The sequence below is a fragment of the Notolepis coatsorum genome (genome assembly GCF_963971535.1).
Source record: "Notolepis coatsorum genome assembly, chromosome: 8".
NCBI lineage: Eukaryota > Metazoa > Chordata > Actinopteri > Aulopiformes > Paralepididae > Notolepis > Notolepis coatsorum.
Window position 1 is genome coordinate 29,262,908 of NC_140172.1, and position 22,518 is coordinate 29,285,425.

Consider the following 22,518-nt stretch of genomic DNA (forward strand, 5'->3'; position numbering starts at 1 on the left):
TTTGAGAGGATGAATACAGGATTTGAATATTGGCCAACATTTTGAAATACATATGGTGCAATATGAGATTTGTTGATTGAAGGCACAAGTCAAAGAAGCATAGTGGGTCTAATTATGATGCATATGCCTGTGTATAAGCAGTTTGTTATTAAAATGACAAAAAAAAGTATTAAAATGACAAAATAAAAGGATTTTATGGTATTTTATTAGGAGGGGGGTCCAGGAATTTCATCAGAGATGTTTGGGGGTCCCTGGGGGGAAAAAGGTTGGGAACCCGTGGCATAAACGGACATGCACCTCTCTACCTACAGGAACTAATCACTCCACAATCCTCCACCGTACCCTCAGATCTGCATGTAGCCTGCTCCTCCGGTTCCCCCAGTACCAGGCTCTGCACCATGGGGGACCGAGCCTTCTGCTCGGCTGCACCACACTTGTGGAACAGCCTCCCCATCCAGCTGAGGGCACCACAGAGCCTGGACTCCGTTAAAGCAGGCCTTTGATTGCTAACTATTTCTTGTGATTTTTTTTCTTTTCTTGTGTTGTTCTTTTTACTTTTCTATTTATACTATGTTTTTAAATCTGTAGTACTTTGGGATCTGCTTGAACATTTAAAATGTATTATTATTATTATTATGAAAAGGGCTAGCTTTCACTGAAGGACTGCTGCCTCGCATGCTAGCTGGGACGTGCTCGTGTGCACGCATGTGTGTCGACTGTTGAGGAAGGAAGAGCAAGAGGAGAGGCGAAATCTGAAAGAGTGAAACTATTTCTTGGCCAGTCAAGAACAGAGGTGATCAGAGAAGAGTGTGCATGGGTGCAAGGGAGGGCTCAAAGAGAGAGAGAACTGTTGCTCAGCTGATGGAGTCTAGTGTGCATGATCATCTAGGCACAGTGTTTTTCAGTGATTATTCTTCCAAAGCCTGTGGCTGTTTCCCTGCCAACCAGTGGCAGCTCTTCAATGGCGGGTCTTTGATGGAGGTGATGTCAAATAAATGATGGTACCATTTTCTCATTTCTCTAGTTTAACATGTCTTTTGTAAAGACAAAAGGGACACTGATTCAGTTATTTAGTTTATTGGACAATTTACATTCCTGTTGAAATCAAAGCTGAGAGTTTGATTAAACTCGACAGTAAACGGGAATGTTCATGTTCAAATAGTCTATTAGAGGGGCATCTCACTTTCTTTTCATAGAGTTGAGTGCTCAGATTTAAGGGCATTTCATTTATTTATAGATTTTCATTCCATTTTCTTTTGTAAGGATGTGTGTTGGATAAATAGAAACTTAAACTGTTCTATAAAAAACAAAGTTAGTCAACCAAGCCTTTATAACTTTTTAACCAAACCTCTATCAATTTATTGCTTAAGAAGGATACAGATCGGGCGTCCAAGTGGCGAACCATGTAACGCGCTGCGTGTCGCAAAGCGGCCGACCCAGGTTCGATTCCCGGACCCGGCGTCCTTTGCCGAATGTCTTCCCCCCACTCTGTCTCCCGTTCTCCCTCTCTCTACCGGACTGCCCGGTAGTAAAAACAATAAAAATCTACCAAAAACATAATAATAATAATAAAAAGAAATAAGAAGGATACAGATCATCTCATCTGTGGTTCAAGGAGACCAATCAGTTTGTTAAATGTTGATTTTAAAACTCTTTCAAAGATACTGGCCTACCGTTCGCAACGGGTCATTCCAGACTTAATCTCCAACGACCAGCAGATTAATTCAGAACAGGCATTCTTTTTACAATGTACACAGACTTATATAATATATATAATCTACTCTCCACCTGGTCACTCGCCCAAATGAGTCTTATCGCTAGATGCGGAAAAGGCGTTTGACAGGGCGCAGTGGCTATATTTATTCTTCACCCTAAAGAAATTCGTTTTTGTCATAATTTTGTCTCGTGGGTCCGATTACTGTATTCCTTCCCTCAGACCAATAATATGCATCCTGAATACTTTACACTTGAACAGGGAACATATCAAAGGTGCCCCCTATCCCCATTGTTGTTCGCCATTGCCATCGAACCATTGGCTATATGGCTACATAGTAAACAGCAATTCCAAGGCATCACACATGGCCATCTACATCACAAAGTCTTGCTTTATGCAGATGGCAGGATTCAATCAGACAGTAATAATAGTGATGATGGTATACATGGTCCAAACCGTACTCAGAGTCCGTGCAGTGTTTATTAACAATTTGAGTGTCAACGACGAGATATCTCGTTTGTTCATCAATCAATCAATCAATCCGATTTATTTATATAGCACATTTCACATGACGCGTGTCAACCAAAGTGCTGTACAGAGGGTAGATACACATATATACATAATGACAACAATCACACTCCGTTTTATGGGAGGGCACACAGGCAAACACATAGGAGAACAGGGCATGAGTCAGTGAACGGGAAAGGCTAGTAGGTAGAAGTGGGTTTTGAGCCTCGATTTGAAGGCATCTATCGAGGGGGCGAGCCTAATGGAGGTGGGGATGCTGTTCCACAGTTCAGGGGCTGTGATAGCAAAGGCACGGCCCCCCCTGAGCTTGAGGTTAGACCTCCGGACTGTCAGGAGCCTCTCATCGGCTGACCTGAGGGACCTGGTGTTGGAATAGGGCGGGGGATAGGAGGTCTGAGATGTAGGAGGGGGGGTGACCATTAAGGGCTTTAAAAACAAATAGGAGAACCTTAAAATCTATCCTGTAGCGTACTGGGAGCCAATGAAGGGAGGCAAGGACAGGGGTGATGTGGTCTCTCTTCCGGGTTCCAGTCAACAGTCTGGCAGCAGCGTTTTGTACCAGTTGTAAGCGGGACAAGGAAATTTGAGAATTCCTCACACTTAGCTGGGGACGCTTATTGCTTATTCCCAGAGGAAGAGTGCTGCCGAGTGCTTCCACGTTTTCCCTGATTGGTTGCGACACGCCCCGCGGCAGCGCGGCAGCCGCAGAGCGGAGCGGCAGAGCTTGCGGCATTATGTAGCCGTAATCCCCAATGATTTTCATTCGACGCTTAGCTCAACTGGCAGTGCTGCGGTCCTGCGGTCTGTTGGTGACAAGTTCGAATCCCTTCAATTTTTTTTTTTTAACATGCATTCTTTCGCCGGTTAAGTTTAGGCATGTTAACTTAAGGTTAAGGTTAAGGTTAGGCATTGTTTTGGAGTTGGTTAAGGTTAGAAGGGTTAAGTTTAGGCGCTGTTAAGGAGCTGGTTAAGGTTAGAGTTTGTCTTAGAGAATGGCAATATTCTTTCGGAGTTGGTTATGGTTAAGGTTAAGGTTAGGCATGGTTAAGGTTAAGGTTAGGCATTGTTTCGGAGTTGGTTAAGGTTAGAAGGGTTAAGTTTAGGTTTCTACCAGAGCCACGGTTCTGAAATTTTTCTGCTCAAGCACCGGGCATGCAGCAACGATATGACCAGGTTCTTTACAGTAGAAACAGATAATCCCTTCTGGGAATGCACCAGCAGAACCACCCCGCCTAGGAGGTGAAGTTAACTGACCAGCAGACACAGGTTTTGGGAAACGGCCCCCCTGAACAGGACGCCTATCCCCGGACTCAACACGGTAGTCCTCCAAAAACACGGACTTGTGTGTCAACACAAACTCATCAGCGAAGACAGCGGCGTCGCCTATCTTCGATACCCCACGCTCATTTAGATGTGTGGAAACGGTATCAGGAACACATCTTTTAAATTCCTCTAGGAGAATCAACTGCCTAAGCTGCTCTCTTGACTCTGCCTTCTGAGAAGTGCACCACCTGTCAAACAGGTTCTCCTTCTCCCTTCCAAACTCAACATAAGACTGCCCCTCCGACCTACGATAACCTCTAAAACGCTGACGATAGGCCTCAGGGACCAACTCATAAGCCCTCAAAATGGAAGCTTTAACCAGCTCATAATCAGCGCTTTGTTCAAGGGACAGAGCAGTGTAGGCTTCTTGTGCCCTACCAACCAAAACACATTGCAGCAGCAGTGTCCAGGCGGTATCAGGCCACTTCAATGTGGTTGCCACCCGTTCAAAAAGGGGAAAATATCTTTCCACGTCTTTCTCAAAAAATGGTGGCACCATCCTAATATTCCTGCCTACATCAAAACCGGAACGTGACTCTGGATGCAGAGCACCCGCCTGCAAGGCAGCATACTTATATTCAAGCTCCTTCTGTGCACGCTCGTGCTCCAGCAACAGTTGTTTCTCCTTAAACTCACGCTCATGCTCACGCTCCTCTTTCCTCTCTCTCTCCTTAAGCTCACGCTCCTCTCTCCTCTCCTCACGCTCTCGCTCTAGCTGCCTTTCCTTAAACTCCAACTCCCTAATCCTCCACTCACCCTCTACACCAGGTAATAGCGGAGACGCGCCAGACGATGGAGGCTCCTCCACCCTCTCCTCAAGCACCTGTTCCCTAATGAGCAAAACCCACAAAGCACCCAAGGCAGATGGTTTCAAACGTTTCTCACTGGGAGTAAGCTCGACCTTGTAGTGCACAGCAAGCTCGAGAAGCTGTTCTTTTGAAAACCTCTCCAATATGTCATGTGAAGGGTGATCCACAAAATCCCTAACGGAAGTAATCTTTTCTGCACCAGCGCCACAACCCGTTCACTTTAGAGTCACCAAAAAGCTGCCAAAAGCACCCTAGTACACACACAATCCACCTAAAGAGCCACCAAAGAAACACTAAAGAACCACTGAAGAACGACTAAAGAACGACTAAAGAACCACAACGAACCACTGAAGAACCATACAGAATGCCAAAGCCACTAATAATAACCATAAAGGGACGCGGTGGCAATGTGTGCTACGGAGCGCACATTTCAAGGACGCAAAAAAAAACATAAAAAAAACCACACCCACCCCAAATAGACGTGTCATACACTCAGGGTGTTAGGTGCTACCAGGTATGCTCACCAAACACTCAAACAAACAAAATAAATCCAACAAACAATTCCAAACAGGTGCGCCTTCTAACCTGATATGACTACATATGCTTCTACGTCTAAACTGCAGAAAAAACCGGCCCACCACATGTCTACCCTAAGAAACACTAAATCAAGCCCTACCACACTAACTGTGTTTTCTGGCCGCCCTAATCTACCTACCCTTAAACTAATGCCCTGTAGACCTAACTTTCTTCAACCACACCTGCTACCAGTCAAAGATCATATACCAATCATTTCATTGACCGCCCCAGGAGTACGTGGTGCACCGGACGCTAACCAACAACCAGAAAATAATGTCCCTATCTACATGTGGAGCCCACTAAACTATATATTTTAACAGCATAAGTAGTCACATCAAATTACAAACAAATACGGCATACTCACCTGTTTGATGAAATGGCTCAGCCCCCACGTTACACCATATGTAACGAACACCACCCAAACCACAATACGATGACACCCCGTGCAACACAAAAAAAAAAACACCAAACAAAGTTCTAGGGGTAAAAGATCCCGGATGAGCGCCCAACTGTTACGACCCTGGCTCGTGGGTACGCAACCTATGTGTAACCAACACCAAAACCCTGTGCTCTAACTCCAAAATGCTACTAAACCAAGGAACTATTAACTCTTCCAGAGCTTTCTTGTATTTAGGAAATCCCTGAACATGATATTGCATTGGTTTGTGATAGATTATTAGTTACTGGGTATTTCAAAGTACCTCATATTTGGTGCCATTTAAAGCTAACAACTAGGGCTTTCCAATGATATAAAATAAGTGTATGATTATCATCATAATTTTTATTATTATGGTTCATATGTAGTTGCACTTGAACTTGTTGAAATTAAACTTGGAAGATAAAAATGTATTAAATTACACTTTCCTTGCTTAAATCAGATTTATGTATCTTGAATGGAATGTAGACAATCTTGTTGGTAATATAGAACAGCTGACAGATTAGAAATAGCATATATTGTTCAAAAGTTATTAATTAATTAATGAAACTAGATTTGATAAAAAAAAAAAAAAAAAATTATTTACATATTGTGATGATAATTATAAAACGTTCATGTGTGTGTTAAAATTTTTCTTCAAACTTACCCCATTATCTTCATAGAGCCTTGTCTTCCTTCTAGAACCTCGCCCTTCTTGAGCGTTTTGTCCTGGGTAGGGGAATGACGGCGCTGTTCCTGGATCTCAGCCGGTGCTGTTAGCATGGGAGCTAGTTCCAGCATCTAGACACTGCCGTCAATTCTAAGTTGATAAAATGAGATATGTTACATATAGGAATATGACCCACTAATGAATACACTAAATACAGCAATGTGGCTTATTTGAAAACACTGCATTTGCGAAATAAATACGACAACTGTGTTGCCGTTAGCCTGCAGCTAGCGCTGAATGTTAGCCAACTCACAGGTAACTCTCCCTGGGGGGAAATTGCTAGTCGCACACGGTAGATTTCAAAACAAGATTTTTGATGGAAAATATGACCAGAATCTCTGTAAAAACATCTCACAAACACTATAGACGGTCATAAAAGTTAACGAATGCTATAAGAAGTCCAACAGATTAGTAAACACAGTACTTACACGGTCGTTTCGAAATGTACAGGCAGGCGCGGAATCCCCGGAGAAAATTCATTGTGCGACCGCTCGCTCTGGGGGAAAGTTTGGAAAACGGGAGCTGCGGTTGACGGGTTTTTTTATAGACTTCTGGTCAGAGCTGCGGATTGATACTTGCTGTGTGTGTGGGGGCCGGTGTTCGTAATATGGCCACAAAAAATGGTGTCCCTCCGCCAAAAAATGAGAAAATAGTGCCGAAAATAAAAAACAGTGCGCCATTGGACGGTACCGCGTCGGGTGCTTTAGAAGAGTTTTAATGTAAATGTAAAACTAAAGTACTAAGGTAAACCAACGGACAAGGACTGAAGAACCTAACAACTCTTTCTCTAAGCACAGACAGTGCATGTGTGTTACTAGGTCTGCCTTTAAAGCTCCCCAGCAGGTAACCAATCAGCACTAATTGGCTAATTGGCAGGCCTCACCTGCATGCCCGGTGACACAGGAGTGATCAGGCCTCTAGTACATAACAGTGTTCGCAAATATGAGAGCGCTATCATTGAAGTGGGTGGTGGCACTCAAGCACTAAATCGTGCGCCCCCTGGCACTGAAAGTGTTAAGAGTCGGATAATCAGTTCTCAAGTTCACCAGCCATTGCAATTGGCAGCAGTCTGTTCCCACGGTTGTGTAGCCTGATGGCTACTAGCACGAAGGACTGGGGCGAGGCGGTTTGTGGTGTGTCATGGGGGGGGTAAGGCAGAACATGCTCTTCATTCTCGCTAGCTCCTCATAGAGGGGGTGGGAGGGGTTTTCCAGTATACCATCCAGCTTTTTCTCCTCTCTGCCACCACTTCTAGTTTGACTCCCACTACGAAGCTAGCCTTCCTCACCAGCTTGTTCCAATTGTTAGTGTCTCTGAATCTCTGACTCTGACTGCACCTCCCCTTGTATGGTGATGGGAGTGGGGGGCCTCACCTAAAGTCCACCACCAGCTCCTTGGTGTTGCTGGTATTGAGTTGGAGGTGATTATTGTCACACCACCCTACGAAGCTCTCCACCAGTGCTCTGTACTCGTCCACGTTGTCATCCATGATGTAACTGATGATGGAGAAGTCATCAGAGAACTTCTGTAATGGCACATGCTCGAGTTGTGGCTGAAGTCAGAGGTGTAGAGGGTAAACAGGAAGGGTGACAGCACGGTTCCTTGGGGGGCACCGGTTTTACTCACCAGCACATCTGACTGGCTGCCCTGCAGTCGGATGTACTGTGGTCTGTTGATGAGGTAGTCAGTGATCCAGGCCACCAGGCTGTGGTCCAGATGCATCACAGTGAGCTCCTCAGCTAGCCGTAGAGGCCGGATAGTGTTAAAGGCGCTGGAGAAATCAAAGAACATGATTCTCTCAACCTTCTTGTATGTTTACATGCAAGTTCCACATTCAAGTATAGTTTATTTAAGTTGGCCTATGCCAACTCTGTCAAACTTCCAATTTTTTTTTTTATTCAGTAGTTTGTATGCCACTGAATGTACATGTGCGCTAATTTATTCAAAACCTCTTTATTTAGTTTAAAGAGTCTATATATTTTTCTACTATATGTTGATGGGCAGATAAGTGGCATGTAGGTGTGAACAAGTTTGTGAATTTTATAGAGAAAAATATAGTGTGTGTATGTGTATGTGCAAACATGGCTGGATTATTTCATGGTTCTTATTCATTTGAATAAATTACTCAAAATGTACTGCAAACTTTGGGGTATTTTTTCTTAAAATCGTGGTTAAGTCATTATGTAATGTGACACATCTCGCTTAATATGTTTAATACAGAGACAACATTGATATCATTAGAAAGCTAGGAATCTCCTCTTATATACTCTCAACAGTGTATATAACTCAGTTTTGGGGTCAATGTGACTGAAAATGCAAGTTAGAGATTTCCTTTTGCAGCAGTAGCTAACATTGACATGTATCTTTGACTTTCTGAGAATAGTTTTCTGACTTCATGTGGAAAGTGGGGGCACTGCATCAACAAAAACACAAGCTTCCCAGCTAACATTTACATTACTTAAAGGGAAATGCCACCCATTTTAATTCACGTTCTTTTTGTGCCCCAGGACACATCAGTCAGTATTTGTGAACATCATTCTCCCCAACCACAACACCATCAACCATCCAATCAGTGACGTCGGGGCTATGGCTTTATGAAGCCATCAAATGTTTATATATTTTGTGCAAAACCTCACCCACATGAGGTTTCTATTCTAGTATTGCTATAAGGTCTTAATTAGAGAAAAATCTGATTTCTAGCTTTAGGCGAGAGTGATGCGTGTTTACAAATACTCATTGAACTGTCCTGGCATACAGGAAGAGAATTCTTAAAGTATTATTCTAAAATAATAAAATCAACATATTCTCCGCCCTTACCCGGATTGTTATCCATCCATCCAGATAGGGGGGGGGTCTGTATTCTCCTAGTTTTGGAGACATCTACTGTGGAGATGTCTGCCATCACTCTGATACCACAGAGACGAATGGCACTCGGTTTGTGGCGTCACAAAAAAATACATTCGACTCAAAAGCAATGTCTATTTCCAGAAATCATCACCCGGTTACTCATATATTCATATCAAACATAATCCACAGACCTTGTTGTGAACAGTTTCATGTAGGAACTATTTTCTACCAAAGTACACCCCCATTTATTATTATGGGGGGGGGGGGGGGGGGAACTAGATGTTTGTCTTTATTGAAACATATTGTCATGTGGTGTGGAGTCTTGGTTTCCTTTGAGAGGAGATCCTATTTGAAGGTGAGCCAGAGCTATGGCTTGTCCCCAGGGAGGGGGGCGGGAGGTCTGGTATTATGCAGACAATATTAAAGAGGATAGATCCTTCTTGACCCCTGGGACCCGCCACTCAAATTGTTTAATAGGATGTTGAGAAGACAGCCGTTATGGATCCAGTGCTGAGCTATTTGCTTAATAACTTCTTTCGGCTTTGAGGGGCATTTTCAGGAGGCGTTCCCTTCTCCAGGACACAGACACAATCAATGCTAGCTCAAAGGACAATAACAGTGTTTTTGACATGTGTGTCCCAAGCAAAGAGTTCTATTAGTCATTCTTGCCTTGATTCGAAATTGATGTCTGAAATAATTGCAATTTCTTTGCATCTTAAATATCATATAGAAATGTGAGAAATTACCACATTCTGCTAATATCCTGTGCCGTTAACAACTAATAACTGTTGCAATTGCAAAGCATGCCCATATGAAACCGCCCAAAAGTAAATGTCCTTTAATGTTTAGTATTGATCTTATTTCCTGTATGTTTTCAATTATTATTAATATTTAAATTATTTTATTACCTAATTGCATTTGGTATTGTTATATATTTGTAGGTTACAGTATCAGTTCCTTGCAGGACAACAGGAAGACTAGCTAATGGGAATCCTAATAGAAATAATAATAACAATAAATAATAATAATAATAATAATAATAATAATAATAATAATAATAATAATAATAATAATAATAATAATAATAATAATAATAATAATAATACAAGACAAAGCATTTAACAGATCAGGAACTTGTAAAAATACTCCTTCACTTCATGCTACAGCTAAACTGTGATCACTTCCATATTTTGCAAGGTAAACCCTGAGTAGGGGAATGATCTTGTAATGAGGCAAAAGAAAAAGGGGGCCGCATCCAATTTCTGAGAGGCTTGCGTGCATACTTTCATACTTTCACTTCATCTAGGGAAGATGAGCCAAGGGGCTGGAGGTGCTGAGGACAAATGAGGTGTCTGCCAGGAGCTCTGGGATGAACCCCCATCGCAATGGAAACATCCCACCACCCCTCCCAGACACACACCATGCCAGGAGCATGGAAGGAACCCCCATCGCAATGGAAATACCCCACCACCCCTCCCAAACACACCCACCATGACAGGAGGATGGGATGAACCCCCATTGCAATGGAAATACCCCTCACCCCTCCCAAACACACACACCAATCCCCAGCCAGAACCCCCAAAATCTAGACCTGAAGCAGGGGATCTCCCACCTCATCACTCCCCTATAGTGAGAGTAAGAGGAGAGAGTGAGAGGAGAGAAAGAGGGGAGAGACAAGAGTAAGAGACAGAGAAGAGAAAGACAGAGTATACTGTATCTACCTCCGCCTTGTCTTTGTCCAAATTCAAGGCAGAGTTGGAATTTAAAGGTGCAGTATGCTGTAATTTGTTTACATTTGCAGAGCCTGCTATTAAAGATATTTACTATAGACCTTTGCATAAACATTCTAAACATGGGCGCAAGTTTATTTCCTATTATACAATAGCTGACAGGAAATACACTGTGGCCAAACTGTTCCCCTAGCAATGGAATTATTCTGAAAAGGAAAAAAAATTGAATTATTCTACATTGTCGTAAATCAACTAAATCCTTTTGAGGCAGCATGAACCAAATGTATGCCTACAATAGAAAATAATTGCGGGCCTTGCCATTGTAAACAACAATGCCATTTCTCTCCGGAAACGACGTAGTGCACCTTTAAAGTGTGGTTTTATTAGAACCCCTGCAGAATAGTTCTTCTGGTTTACTGGAGCAATAGAAAATCCATAATATCCCATAATAACACTGACGTTTCAGGGATATAATCAGGTGCTACTGGAAACAACAACTTTTACATCACAATCTCAATCACAATCTTTAATCATCACATATAATTACAATGTTATATCAATATATCAACTATCATGAACTGTTATGTTAAATGTGTGTTGTCAAAATATACAAATGAACTCTATATTTGACAAATATTCAGTTTATGTATATCACCCATTGACAATCTCTAGTGGCAGTGTCTGTGGGTTTAGAAATAATTAAATAAATCCAGCATGCCTGACTCAAATATAAAGATCAGACAAAAAGAATAGCAAACATTTCAATGCAACCCCTTCCAGTAAAATGGAATATTAAAGATTAAATAAAATGATATGGTCATAGAATTCCTAAATTGTATCTTGTGAAACAACATAATATGACAATGTGCAAACATGCAGGCATTAGTTATCCAAGGTTCATATAATATGGATGCTTAAGCCGTATTCAAACTGTATTTCTTTTATGCGAGAGGTCCTTGTATGGAGCTTCACGTGCTACGAGTGTAATTCCAGCAGACTATTCATACAATATAAAGGATCTATGTCATTTCCCTTAAATTACTGCCTGGCCCAGATGCAAGACATAATAATTTCACGTCTGACTTATATGAGCCAATCTGGTCTCAGATCAGCACTCTTTTTAAGATGCTCGATATACAGACCCTGGTCCCATGGTTGCAGAACCTTCGCATTGTGGTCTGGGAAACTTGGATCTTTGTCTAGATCAGATTTTCTGACCTTCAGGTCATCCAATCATTTGAGGCCCACCAATACCACAGAACAACATTGTTGAGGCCCACCAATACCACAAAACAACATTGTTGAGGCCCACCAATACCACAATACAACATAGTCCTTTGGGGGTGAAAGCAAGCCTCATGACAAACCCAAGCACAACATACTTTCACTCAGTGAATGCATCGGTATCTGCGTTCGCGTTCGGTGTGTTCAACGGCTTCACGCATTTTTCAGGTGACTCCCAAGCAGCAAGTTAAAAGGAAAAAAATCCACTCTTAACCCTTTCACTACCACACTACAGAAGGTTAGCCCTTTCACTACCACACTACAGACCATTTGTCACATGACAGTGAAAGGGTTAACCATTTGGTAGTGTGGCAGTGAAAGGGTTCAAATATAACATACATGTTATTCCTATGGTCTCGCACAAGATGGTCAACATGTGTGAACAAAAAAACAACGACTCCAAGAGCAAGGAACAAGAGAGCAAAAGAGCCTCCTGAAAGGTCACCTTCAACTCCTCCTGGAGCCGCTCTGCATTGACAATGAATTGGAGAGTGACTTTGTCATCGTTTAATATTTTACATCCAATGAACTTTGTTTCATCATACTGTAGATCTAGCAGTTATGAACCCAAAAAACTAAACAAAAACAAACAAGTGTGCAAAATCACACTGGCTACTTTCCCTGTATCCACAAAACCGCCCTCCAATTCTCTTTCAACGGAGCAGCTCCGTGCTTCGACCCTCGATAACATGACACGAGTTGTAGGCATGTTTTTTTTTTTGTATCTAATTTTTCTCCCCATTTTCTATTTTTCTCCCATCCCAATTTCGTATATTATCCAATTCTCCCCTCCCCTGTCTCGAACGTTGCTAGACCATGCCTCCCACTGGTCGGCTGCAATGTGGACGAAGCCTTGCATCACGTGTCCCCTCCGGTACACGAGGAGGCAGCCGTCGCATCTTTTCACCTGTACAGCGCAATCTCTCACCGGCTTTCCCACCCCCTAATACTGCCAATTGTATTAGTATGAACGACCAGCCAAGCCGGAAGCAACGCCGAGAGCTGGGCTCGAACCCAGCATCTCCTGCGTTAGTGGCGAGCGCCTTGCCCACTGCGCCACTTAGCCGCCCAGTTGTAGGCATGTTTTTAACGTCACACAAACTTTCACAACAGTGTAAAAAAAAAAAAAAAAAAAAACAGAACTAGTGCTCGACTAACTTTCAAGGTTATATGCTACTGAAGATATCATATAGTACACTAAAAAAAAAGCAAATGTAAATGTACATCAGGATGCACCAGTTAATATAATCTTGCAATTTAAATTGTGTGAAACTGATGAAAAGCCTGTCTATGAGATATATGTTACGCAAATATCCGTTGACAATATACCCCCCAGGACACGCTGGGGGGAGGGAATTCAAAGCAGTTCTACTGCTCCTGTCTCCTCAGGCTTACAGACGGTTCGTTCACTGCAAAGCTATAAATTCAAGAGCCAGACTGCGCACGTTTATGGTGCCGAGAGTATAGAGTGAAGGCCAAAGATCCTTCTTTTACACAGGGATCGTACTATGATGGAAGAACCTCCCACACGTCTAACTACGCCTGTATGCGTAAGGCTTCTAGGAGTAAAACTAGTAAAGCTCATGTGACCAGGTCACATCAAGATATAACTTCACTAGTAAAAATAAAGTCTTCTTATATATTTGGTTTGCATAAGACAAAAATATTGATGGCTCATTTAATTTACATCCTCAGGATGCATATTATATATTATATAGTTGGTATATCCTGTATCTTAACCCTTTCACTGCCACACGACAGCCGGTTAACCCTTTACTATCACACAACCGTGGAGCTAATTATGCTAATGATGGAGCATCGCCGTCGGTTGTGTGATAGTAAAGGGCTAACCTTCTGTCGTGTGGCAGTGAAAGGGTTAACCGGCTGTCGTGTGGCAGTGAAAGGGTTAACCAACCATACAAAATATGGGACATATTTGGAGGACATCCACGGTTGGAGGCTCCGTGGGGATTGGAACGGAGGTTCCTGATACGATAATGTAAAGATGGCGACTACTGCAAATGTGAGAAATCGATGTTGGAAGCTGGATTTAACCCTTTCAAGGTGTACAGTCTCAAATGCGAGATTAGAATGTAACATTCTAACAATGATTTCACAATGTAAGATAGGAATTCTGAGGAAACGTACGTACACCTGAAAGGGAGGCAGAGTCTGGATATGTTGGTTGCCCCGTCGCTGCTAAAGAGGTTACGTAAGTGCCTATAAACCAAGTGATCCAATACTATTTCAACAGTAATTTTTCCTTTTACTACACATTTATTTACATAGGATATACATTAGCAGAATTTAATAGATGGCATAGGTTCCCCTTTCAGTCAATGTACTGTATCATGTGAAGTACTGTAGGGGTATTCGGAAGCAAGAATAATAACTGATATTATTAGTCAATCAATCAGTTACAAAAATAAAAAGTAGACACATTTAATAAAGTTTTTAGTCAATTACCAAATTTAAATATCAATCAAAACACTATATACATTATGGGTACAACTTAAGTGCTAAGAAGCCTATCCATTGGATATCTAGGCGGGCTAACGTCCATGAGGAGAGTCCTAACGCTGCTTGCTGACCACCAGATTCCTCAGCATGTCGAAGGAGTTTCCGTCGGGCTGCACAGAGACCACGCCCTGCTCCTTTGAGTTCACCTGGAGGAAGCCATTGTCGTCCAGGCCCACCACCTCCGCCTCTGGCCCGTCCTCGCTCCACAGACGTACCCGAGTCCCACTGATGATGTCCAAGCAGAGGGCGAGGAAGAGTCACATTGATGGTCAAACATACATGTTTACAAGTAGGGATGCACTAATAGTGGTACTGGATACCAGGCTAAAACAGGTTATTATCAGTGTCAGATAACTGATACCAGGCTAAAACAGGTTATTATCAGTGTCAGATAACTGATACCAGGCTAAAACAGGTTATTATCAGTGTCAGATAACTGATACCAGGCTAAAACAGGTGATCAGTGTCAGATAACTGATACCAGGCTAAAACAGGTGATCAGTGTCAGATAACTGATACCAGGCTAAAACAGGTTATTATCAGTGTCAGATAACTGATACCAGGCTAAAACAGGTGATCAGTGTCAGATAACTGATACCAGGCTAAAACAGGTGATCAGTGTCAGATAACTGATACCAGGCTAAAACCCAATACAAAGAGCTATGTGTAACAGGCCACATTTTATGTCTCATGTACTATTTCAAGGCTAAACAAATTTGGGACGGATGGACGGACAGACCAAGTCAAGTCAAGTCAAGTCAAGTCAAGTCAAGTCAAGTCAAGTCAAGTCAAGTCAAGTCAAGTCAAGTCAAGTCAAGTCAAGTCAAGTCAAGTCAAGTCAAGTCAAGACAGAGCTGTTGCAGCAACAATAGCATCCTTGCATGGTACAGTAGGCTAGATATTTCCTAGCTAGACAACAAAAACATTCTATGGGCTAGGGCTGGGGCGATCCATCAAGTCTCCATTTCAATTACGACTTTCCACGATCATTAAAACAAGATAATCGAGATAAAGCGATTATTGTACAGCATGCCGTGTTGCTCTCATTTAGTTGTAAATGCAGCAAACACACATCCTTCAGGTATTGTATCAGGATATAAAGGTGGGTCCATTTAGAATGTTTATGTTGTCAAGTTAGAAAGTGGTCTGTATTTCTACAATAAGGGTGGTTACCTACCTGTGCACCCATCGCTTGTAATAGACGGGCAGAACTGCCTCTGGCCCTCCTTGCTGGAAGGCAGCGATGAGCCCCTCCAGGGAGTTGAGGGTGAGGGCTATGAGCTGGGCACAGTCCAGGGCCTCCAGGCTGGTGCCGTGTTCTCGGTTATGTCTCGTGACCATGTCGTTGATGCAGATGGTGGGGTTGTTGTTGCTCACGTTGAAACCACAGCCTGTAGAAGGAAACGTTACTCTTTATTCTCTTATAGGGAAGATACACCCTGGAATATAATTCACATGCTATTTCTCTAATACTGTACATCTGGTTGGATTTGTGGTATGAACAAGTCTCCAATGCCAGAGAAACAGGAGTAGTGATGACGTCATCAAGACTAATCCTGGAGCTGCTCCATAGACAGTGAACTAGAATGGGTGCTCAGTGGAGCACAAATGTCCGCAGTATGCTATAGTTGGTAATACATATTTCCCCCCCAGTGAATGAAGGATGTATGGCATGTACACATGTGTTTTATGTTGTCTGTTGTAGCCTTTTCAGGATGGATGTGTGTCACAAGTGCTTTCATGCAGTTTGTGTTTAAAAAAAATTGTATTCTATTTATTTTTGGGCTTTCTGTTATGCCAATTCCCTTCCTGGTCGTTGCACGCATACACGTGCACTGTCGGCCTGGGGAGGGTGTAGAACTACCTCCTCCTACAGCGAGGAGTTTCCTGGGGGAACGTAACGCGTGCGGAGGTTCACGCTATTTCCCCCAGATCCCCTTCCTGCTGAACAGGCGCCCCGACTGACCACTGACCAGTAGGGATGGGTACCGAATTCGGTACTTTTGAGGTACCGAACCGAAACACGTCGGTACTACCGAGTATCGATTCAAGTGAGATACCAAAAAAAATGTACCTTTTTTCTTTTCATGTCAACGTTCACACGCACAATATATGCTTACCTAGGATTTGACTTGATTCAACAACAAAGCAGTCGAAGCAATGGCGAGCCGAAAACGGTCGAAATTGTAGTTATTTGAAGTTTGGATTTTTTTTTTACGACCGATAATTACATTTCTTGAGACTAAAGTACCGAAAAAAGGTACCGTTGGGTACCGCCGACGGTACCGTATCGGTTCAAATGTGAAAGGTACCCATCCCTACTGACCAGTAGGAGTCGCAATTTACAACGACCAGGACGCGTGAATACTTTCGGCAGCCCACTTGTCCTTCCGCATTGCTCTGATTGGCAGAGCGCGCACATGCGCATGAGCCGCGACGGGCTCCTCAGCCAGGCACGAATACTAAACTCCGCTTAAGCTCCAGGAGAGAGGAGAGAGGCTGAAAACCCGCAGTTCTTGCCCGACTGATGGGAGCCGAATCCCGGATCCGATTTTTCTGATGAATACCCCCAAAACATGGAGGTCCCAAACGCAATTTATACAAATGGAAGTATTGATTACGCCGTAACGAATCATTAAAAAAATATACCGTTAACTGGAATATGTTGTTTCTTTACACATATGTTGGATTATGTAATTGGTTTGTCATGACAAACCAATAAAAAAATCGCGAATTAACCGGTGGCTACAACACACAGTAACTACATGCATCATTGTTTACAATGAACGGTGGGGCCATCGATACCATTGTGCATTGTTGTTGTTCTTACCTTATCTACGTAATATTAATTGATGCACCCAAACACCTGACTCAGTAGAATAGAATATAGAAGTACTTTATATACTGTGTGTTGTTGTAGCCACCGGTTAATTCGCGATTTTTTATTGGTTCGTCATGACAAACCAATTACATAATCCAACATATGTGTAAAGAAACAACATATTCCAGTTAACGGTATATTTTTTTAATGATTCGTTACGGCGTAATCAATATTTCCATTTGTATAAATTGTGTTAAGGGGAGTTTAGTATTGCTGCCTGGCTGAGGAGCTTGTCGCGGCTCATGCGCACGCTCGGCCAATCAGAGCAATGCGGAAGGACAAGTGGGCTGCCGAAAGTATTCACACGACCAGGACACATACCCCACTGGCTTCCCACCCGCTAACACTGCCAATTGTGTTAGTAGGAACGACTGACCAAGCTGGAGGTACCGCTGACAGCTGGATTTGATCCCAGAGTCTTTGCGGTGGTAGGCGAGTGCTTAGTCCACTGCACAATTTGTGGTTTTAATTGAGATTGATGTGCCCTTAGTATACACAAGTTGTTTCCAATAGAAAATGCTAGCATTTACGTTAGGTAGTCCACAATTCGAAACTGAAACTCTTGACTGCCAAAACAGAAGTCTGCAAATCATGTTATGATTTCTCAAAACGCAACTGAGTGACTGAAACACTAGCTGGTTATGAAGTACAATTAACACTGATTTCAATGGCAAAATATGTTTACTGCTCAGTTGCTTGGTTGCTGAGAAAATAGTGAACACAGTGGTGATTTTTCAAACCGGAATGTTTAAAGAAATGTAATAATGTTTAATCTACAGCACCTTTAAATTTGATCAAAAAAAATATCTACAGCACCTTGAAGCAGGGCTCCAGACTAACTTTTTTCACCACTGTCCCGGAACTGTCCCAAAGTGAATGTAAACAATCTCAAAAATATTTTCGAAATGTTACGTTTCTTTACATCTTTTTGAATGAATGATATATATTGTCATTGTACGGGTACAGGTATAAGAAAATAAAATCTATAGTTGTTATCGTCATAAAAACAGCATTCATATCATTAGGAAATAAATTATTGTATTTTCATTTAAAATAATAATTTATTTTAGGAATAGTACATTAGGTACATTAGATCATCAGATAACAAAACAAGCAAATAATAACAATACTTAAATACCTTTCTTATTTTATTGTCAGAGTGATACTGAGGGGGAGAGAGCAAGCAGTTTGCTGTCTAGCTAGAAGAACGCTAACTAGCAGCTGGTTACTGTATACTTAAATATACTAACTACTAGGGGTGGGACGATACATTGATCCAGATCGATATATCGATCTATTATCAATGATCAAATAGGATCGATGCAACGTAAAAAGATCGATTCATATTGCAATACTCTTATTTTGAAAATCCTATGGAGTGTCGTATCCGCTCGGCTCGGATCAACAGCACACAGCAGTAGCGTCTAGAGCGTCACTAGAGCAAGGCTAGTGTGCCTATTCTGCAACCCAAAACAAGTCCCTGCTGTTTTATTCCACAACGGGTCAAATGCATCCAACCTGCTTTGCAATCCTCGCCATTCCTTTATGCCCACGTCGCGTTAAAGATCTAAATTAACGTTACGTTAGTGTAAGCTAACAACAAGCTAACCCAGAGCCATAGGCAGAGAGAAGTGGGGACTGGGAAGGATGGGGGGGGCAGGCATGCTCCCTTTCTCTGAGTGTGTGTGTGTGTGTGTGTGTGTGTGTGTGTGTGTGTGTGTGTGTGTGTGTGTGTGTGTGTGTGTGTGTGTGTGTGTGTGTGTGTGTGTGTGTAGGTGTGTGTGTAGGTGTGTGTGTAGGTGTGTGTGTAGGTGTGTGTGTAGGTGTGTGTGTAGGTGTGTGTGTGTGTGTGTGTGTGTGTGTGTGTGTGTGTGTGTGTGTGTGTGTGTGTGTGTGTGTGTGTGTGTGTGTGTGTGTGTGTGCGTGTGCGTGCGCGTTTGGAAAGACCAGATGAAGTATACCGGTAGTATATTTATAGTAAATGTACTGAGGATGGACAGATATTGTTGATATTTAAACATAAAAAATACAATACATATTAAATGTATTCATGATCATCATGCAACAAAACAATTGCAGGAATGGTTTGGGAGAGGAAGGGGTTTTAGGTTGCATGTTGTGAGTTCCAAAAAAAATTACTTAAAGTTTAAAGCTAAATATATCAAAAAGTGGCACTTTAAAGTGAACAGGAGGTCTATTTGTATTAAAAACAATATTGTTTTTCATTTAAATGTCTGGAAGAGCTCAAAAATAAAAATGTCAAATGATATTTCCATTGCTTTTTTTGTTGTTGATCTAAATGTTACTGATTGTGTTAAATGGGCATATAATATCGTCTCATATCAATCGCAGGCACCTGAATTGAATCGTATCGTATCGTGTCGTGGCAGACTTTGTGATATCGGAAAATATCGTATCGTTGTCCAAAGAATCGATATCGTATCGTGATGAAACTGGTGATTCCCACCCCTACTAACTACGTTTTTGGATAATTTGGAATGAGGACTGTGTAGACCTGGGTTGGGATCAACTCAACTCAAATACAATCCAATCAATTTATGATTTAAAACAGACATTGATGTTTTCTAGCTGATCATTATTTAGTCATGAATAGGATGGATAGCACAACCATTTCATGCGAAAAGGTTTTTCAATATTTTTAAATATTGCACCAAGCACTAGAGCAGACACACCAAGCACTAGAGCAGACACACCAAGCACTAGAGCAGACACACCAACACTAGAGCAGACACACCAACACTAGAGCAGACACACCAACACTAGAGCAGACACACCAACACTAGAGCAGACACACCAACACTAGAGCAGACACACCAACACTAGAGCAGACACACCAACACTAGAGCAGACACAACAACACTAGAGCAGACACACCAACACTAGAGCAGACACACCAACACTAGAGCAGACACACCAAGCACTAGAGCAGACACACCAACACTAGAGCAGACACACCAACACTAGAGCAGACACACCAACACTAGAGCAGACACACCAACACTAGAGCAGACACACCAACACTAGAGCAGACACACCAAGCACTAGAGCAGAAATACCAAGCACATGGCTTCTGAATGCATTCTGGAGTCGCTGCAAATCAATCTCCCAGTGTATTTTTATGGAGTCTGCATCCGGCACCCAAAAATAGCCTTGATATGGATTTTTATTCCTACCCCTTCACAAGCATAGCTCCCCGCCCACCAGTGTGTTTAGTGTGGACAACAGCCCCCATTAACATGGACATGGAAGTGAAGTGGGAGCCATTCAGCGTGCGTACCGTAGCAGGCAGCAGTCTGTTATAGTTTTAATATGCCCTGATAAACCTGAGAACCTTACCAATGAGAAGATGGAAGGTCGATCCCATCACTGTGGAAGTCACCAGCACTCCGCCTAGCTTCATTATGTTACTGTAGTAAATGTCGTTGGGCCACTTCACTCTCAGGTCTATGTCCTAAAAAAAAAGTGACCAAAAGTTAGGTTGGGATACATGCACAGCAAAATACTGTGACAAATCATGGAGGAACATACAATACCATATAGAAATCTGCTGCTCACCACGAAATGGAACTATGATTTGGAACCAAGGGGCCAACGCTCCAGGTTTTCATTCAACTACATTAAACAAGGCAGGTGTGTAAGCATTCTTGGTGTGTTCTAGCCGAATGTGTTCCTTACCTGGTATCCAGGCAGGGTCCGTACTGCCTCCACCACGGCCAGGGCAGCCAGGTGCTGCAGGAAGGTGATCCTCTGGCCCAGTCTGGAGCTCAGTGACACCTGGATGTTCAGCGTGAACATGGCACAGCCCAACGGACCCAACCACGCGTTCCCTCCACGGCCTGACACACACAATGGTAAATGGCTGCTTTTTTATACAGCGCTTTTATCCAAAGCGCTTTACAATTTGTTCCTCACATTTTACCCATTCACACACCGACGGCGGAGGCAACCATGCAAGGTGGCAACCTGCTCCTCGGGAGCAATTAGGGGTTAAGTGTCTTGCTCAAGGACACATCGACACACTGCCCGGGGAGGGACACAATATCAACACACACCAACATTGGAGCATAAACACGTTAAAAAATAAAACACCTGCAACAAGAGCTACGTACATGTATTCAAGACAGGGTCATTCTAGACTAAAGAATTTTTTTATAAACTTGTAGTCAAAGTACTTTGGCCAATCGATCGATCGATTTAATCCACAAATCCGTAAAATTGTGATTGATTTATACATTTGAAATGGATGAGTAAATGTATAAGAAATTGTGTGTGTGTGTGTGTGTGTGTGTGTGTGTGTGTGTGTGTGTGTGTGTGTGTGTGTGTGTGTGTGTGTGTGTGTGTGTGTGTGTGTGTGTGTGTGTGTGTGTGTGTGTGTGTGTGTGTGTGTGATGTCGGAAACCACTGACCTTTGCCCTGACTTTGTCGGCCAGCTACAGCTATTAAGCCCATTTCCTGAGGTAACTGCAGCAGGAACCTGGGGAGAGCAGAGGACAGGGAGCCGTGAAGAAGGAGCTGGGGTTCTGAACAAGAATGAGACATCTTCTGACTCTTTTATCAATACATTCTTAAATGTCCATTTCTTAGTATTTATTTATTTGATTATACCTTGCTTATTTCTACCTTTTTATGTTTGCCAAGGATGCATGCTTTTCAATAAACGCCATTATGAATTTTGATTAAAAGAAAGACGTGACAAAAATCAGCCTCCGCGACGTCACAAACAAACCCCATTCGTTGGATGTATCTACTTATATTTTACCCGTAGAAATTCCGTGGTCGTTTGGCTACTCTGAATTAACTCAGTAAAACCACGTCCTGTAGTAATGGCAAGAGAGTGGGGGAGGAAGATACTGCTGAAACATAAACCCTCTGGACTAGAGTTGAACTCGCAACCTTTACTTGCCGAGTTCATATCCCCCAGGTGCCCCAGTCAACCCCTAACCCTCCTCCACCACCACCAACACCAACAACATCCAGAGTTATCTTTGAAACTTTTAACTTAAGCAACAATGTGTCTTAATAATTCATTAATGAAGTTCTGGAGCGTGTAGAAAACAAATTGAGACCAAACGGCGCTTCAACAAGAGCCTCAAATGGTCCGGTGAGACACGAAACTAAGCAGACCATTCGAGGTTGAAGC

General features: G+C 42.6%; 1 protein-coding gene across 1 annotated transcript in view; it reads right to left on the reverse strand.

Annotated features, from left to right (window-relative positions):
- Positions 1-11,263: 11,263 nt before the first annotated feature.
- The window catches only part of hlcs (holocarboxylase synthetase (biotin-(proprionyl-CoA-carboxylase (ATP-hydrolysing)) ligase)), an 83,534-nt gene continuing 72,279 nt past the window's right edge, over positions 11,264-22,518 (reverse strand). The window contains exons 7-11 of the mRNA XM_084320941.1: positions 21,785-21,852; positions 21,054-21,214; positions 20,715-20,829; positions 15,654-15,867; positions 11,264-14,701 (exon numbers count right to left, since the gene is read on the reverse strand). Coding sequence (XP_084177067.1) covers positions 14,530-14,701; positions 15,654-15,867; positions 20,715-20,829; positions 21,054-21,214; positions 21,785-21,852 — 730 coding nt within the window. The 3' untranslated portion in view covers positions 11,264-14,529. The remainder of the gene's footprint in view (positions 14,702-15,653; positions 15,868-20,714; positions 20,830-21,053; positions 21,215-21,784; positions 21,853-22,518) is intronic.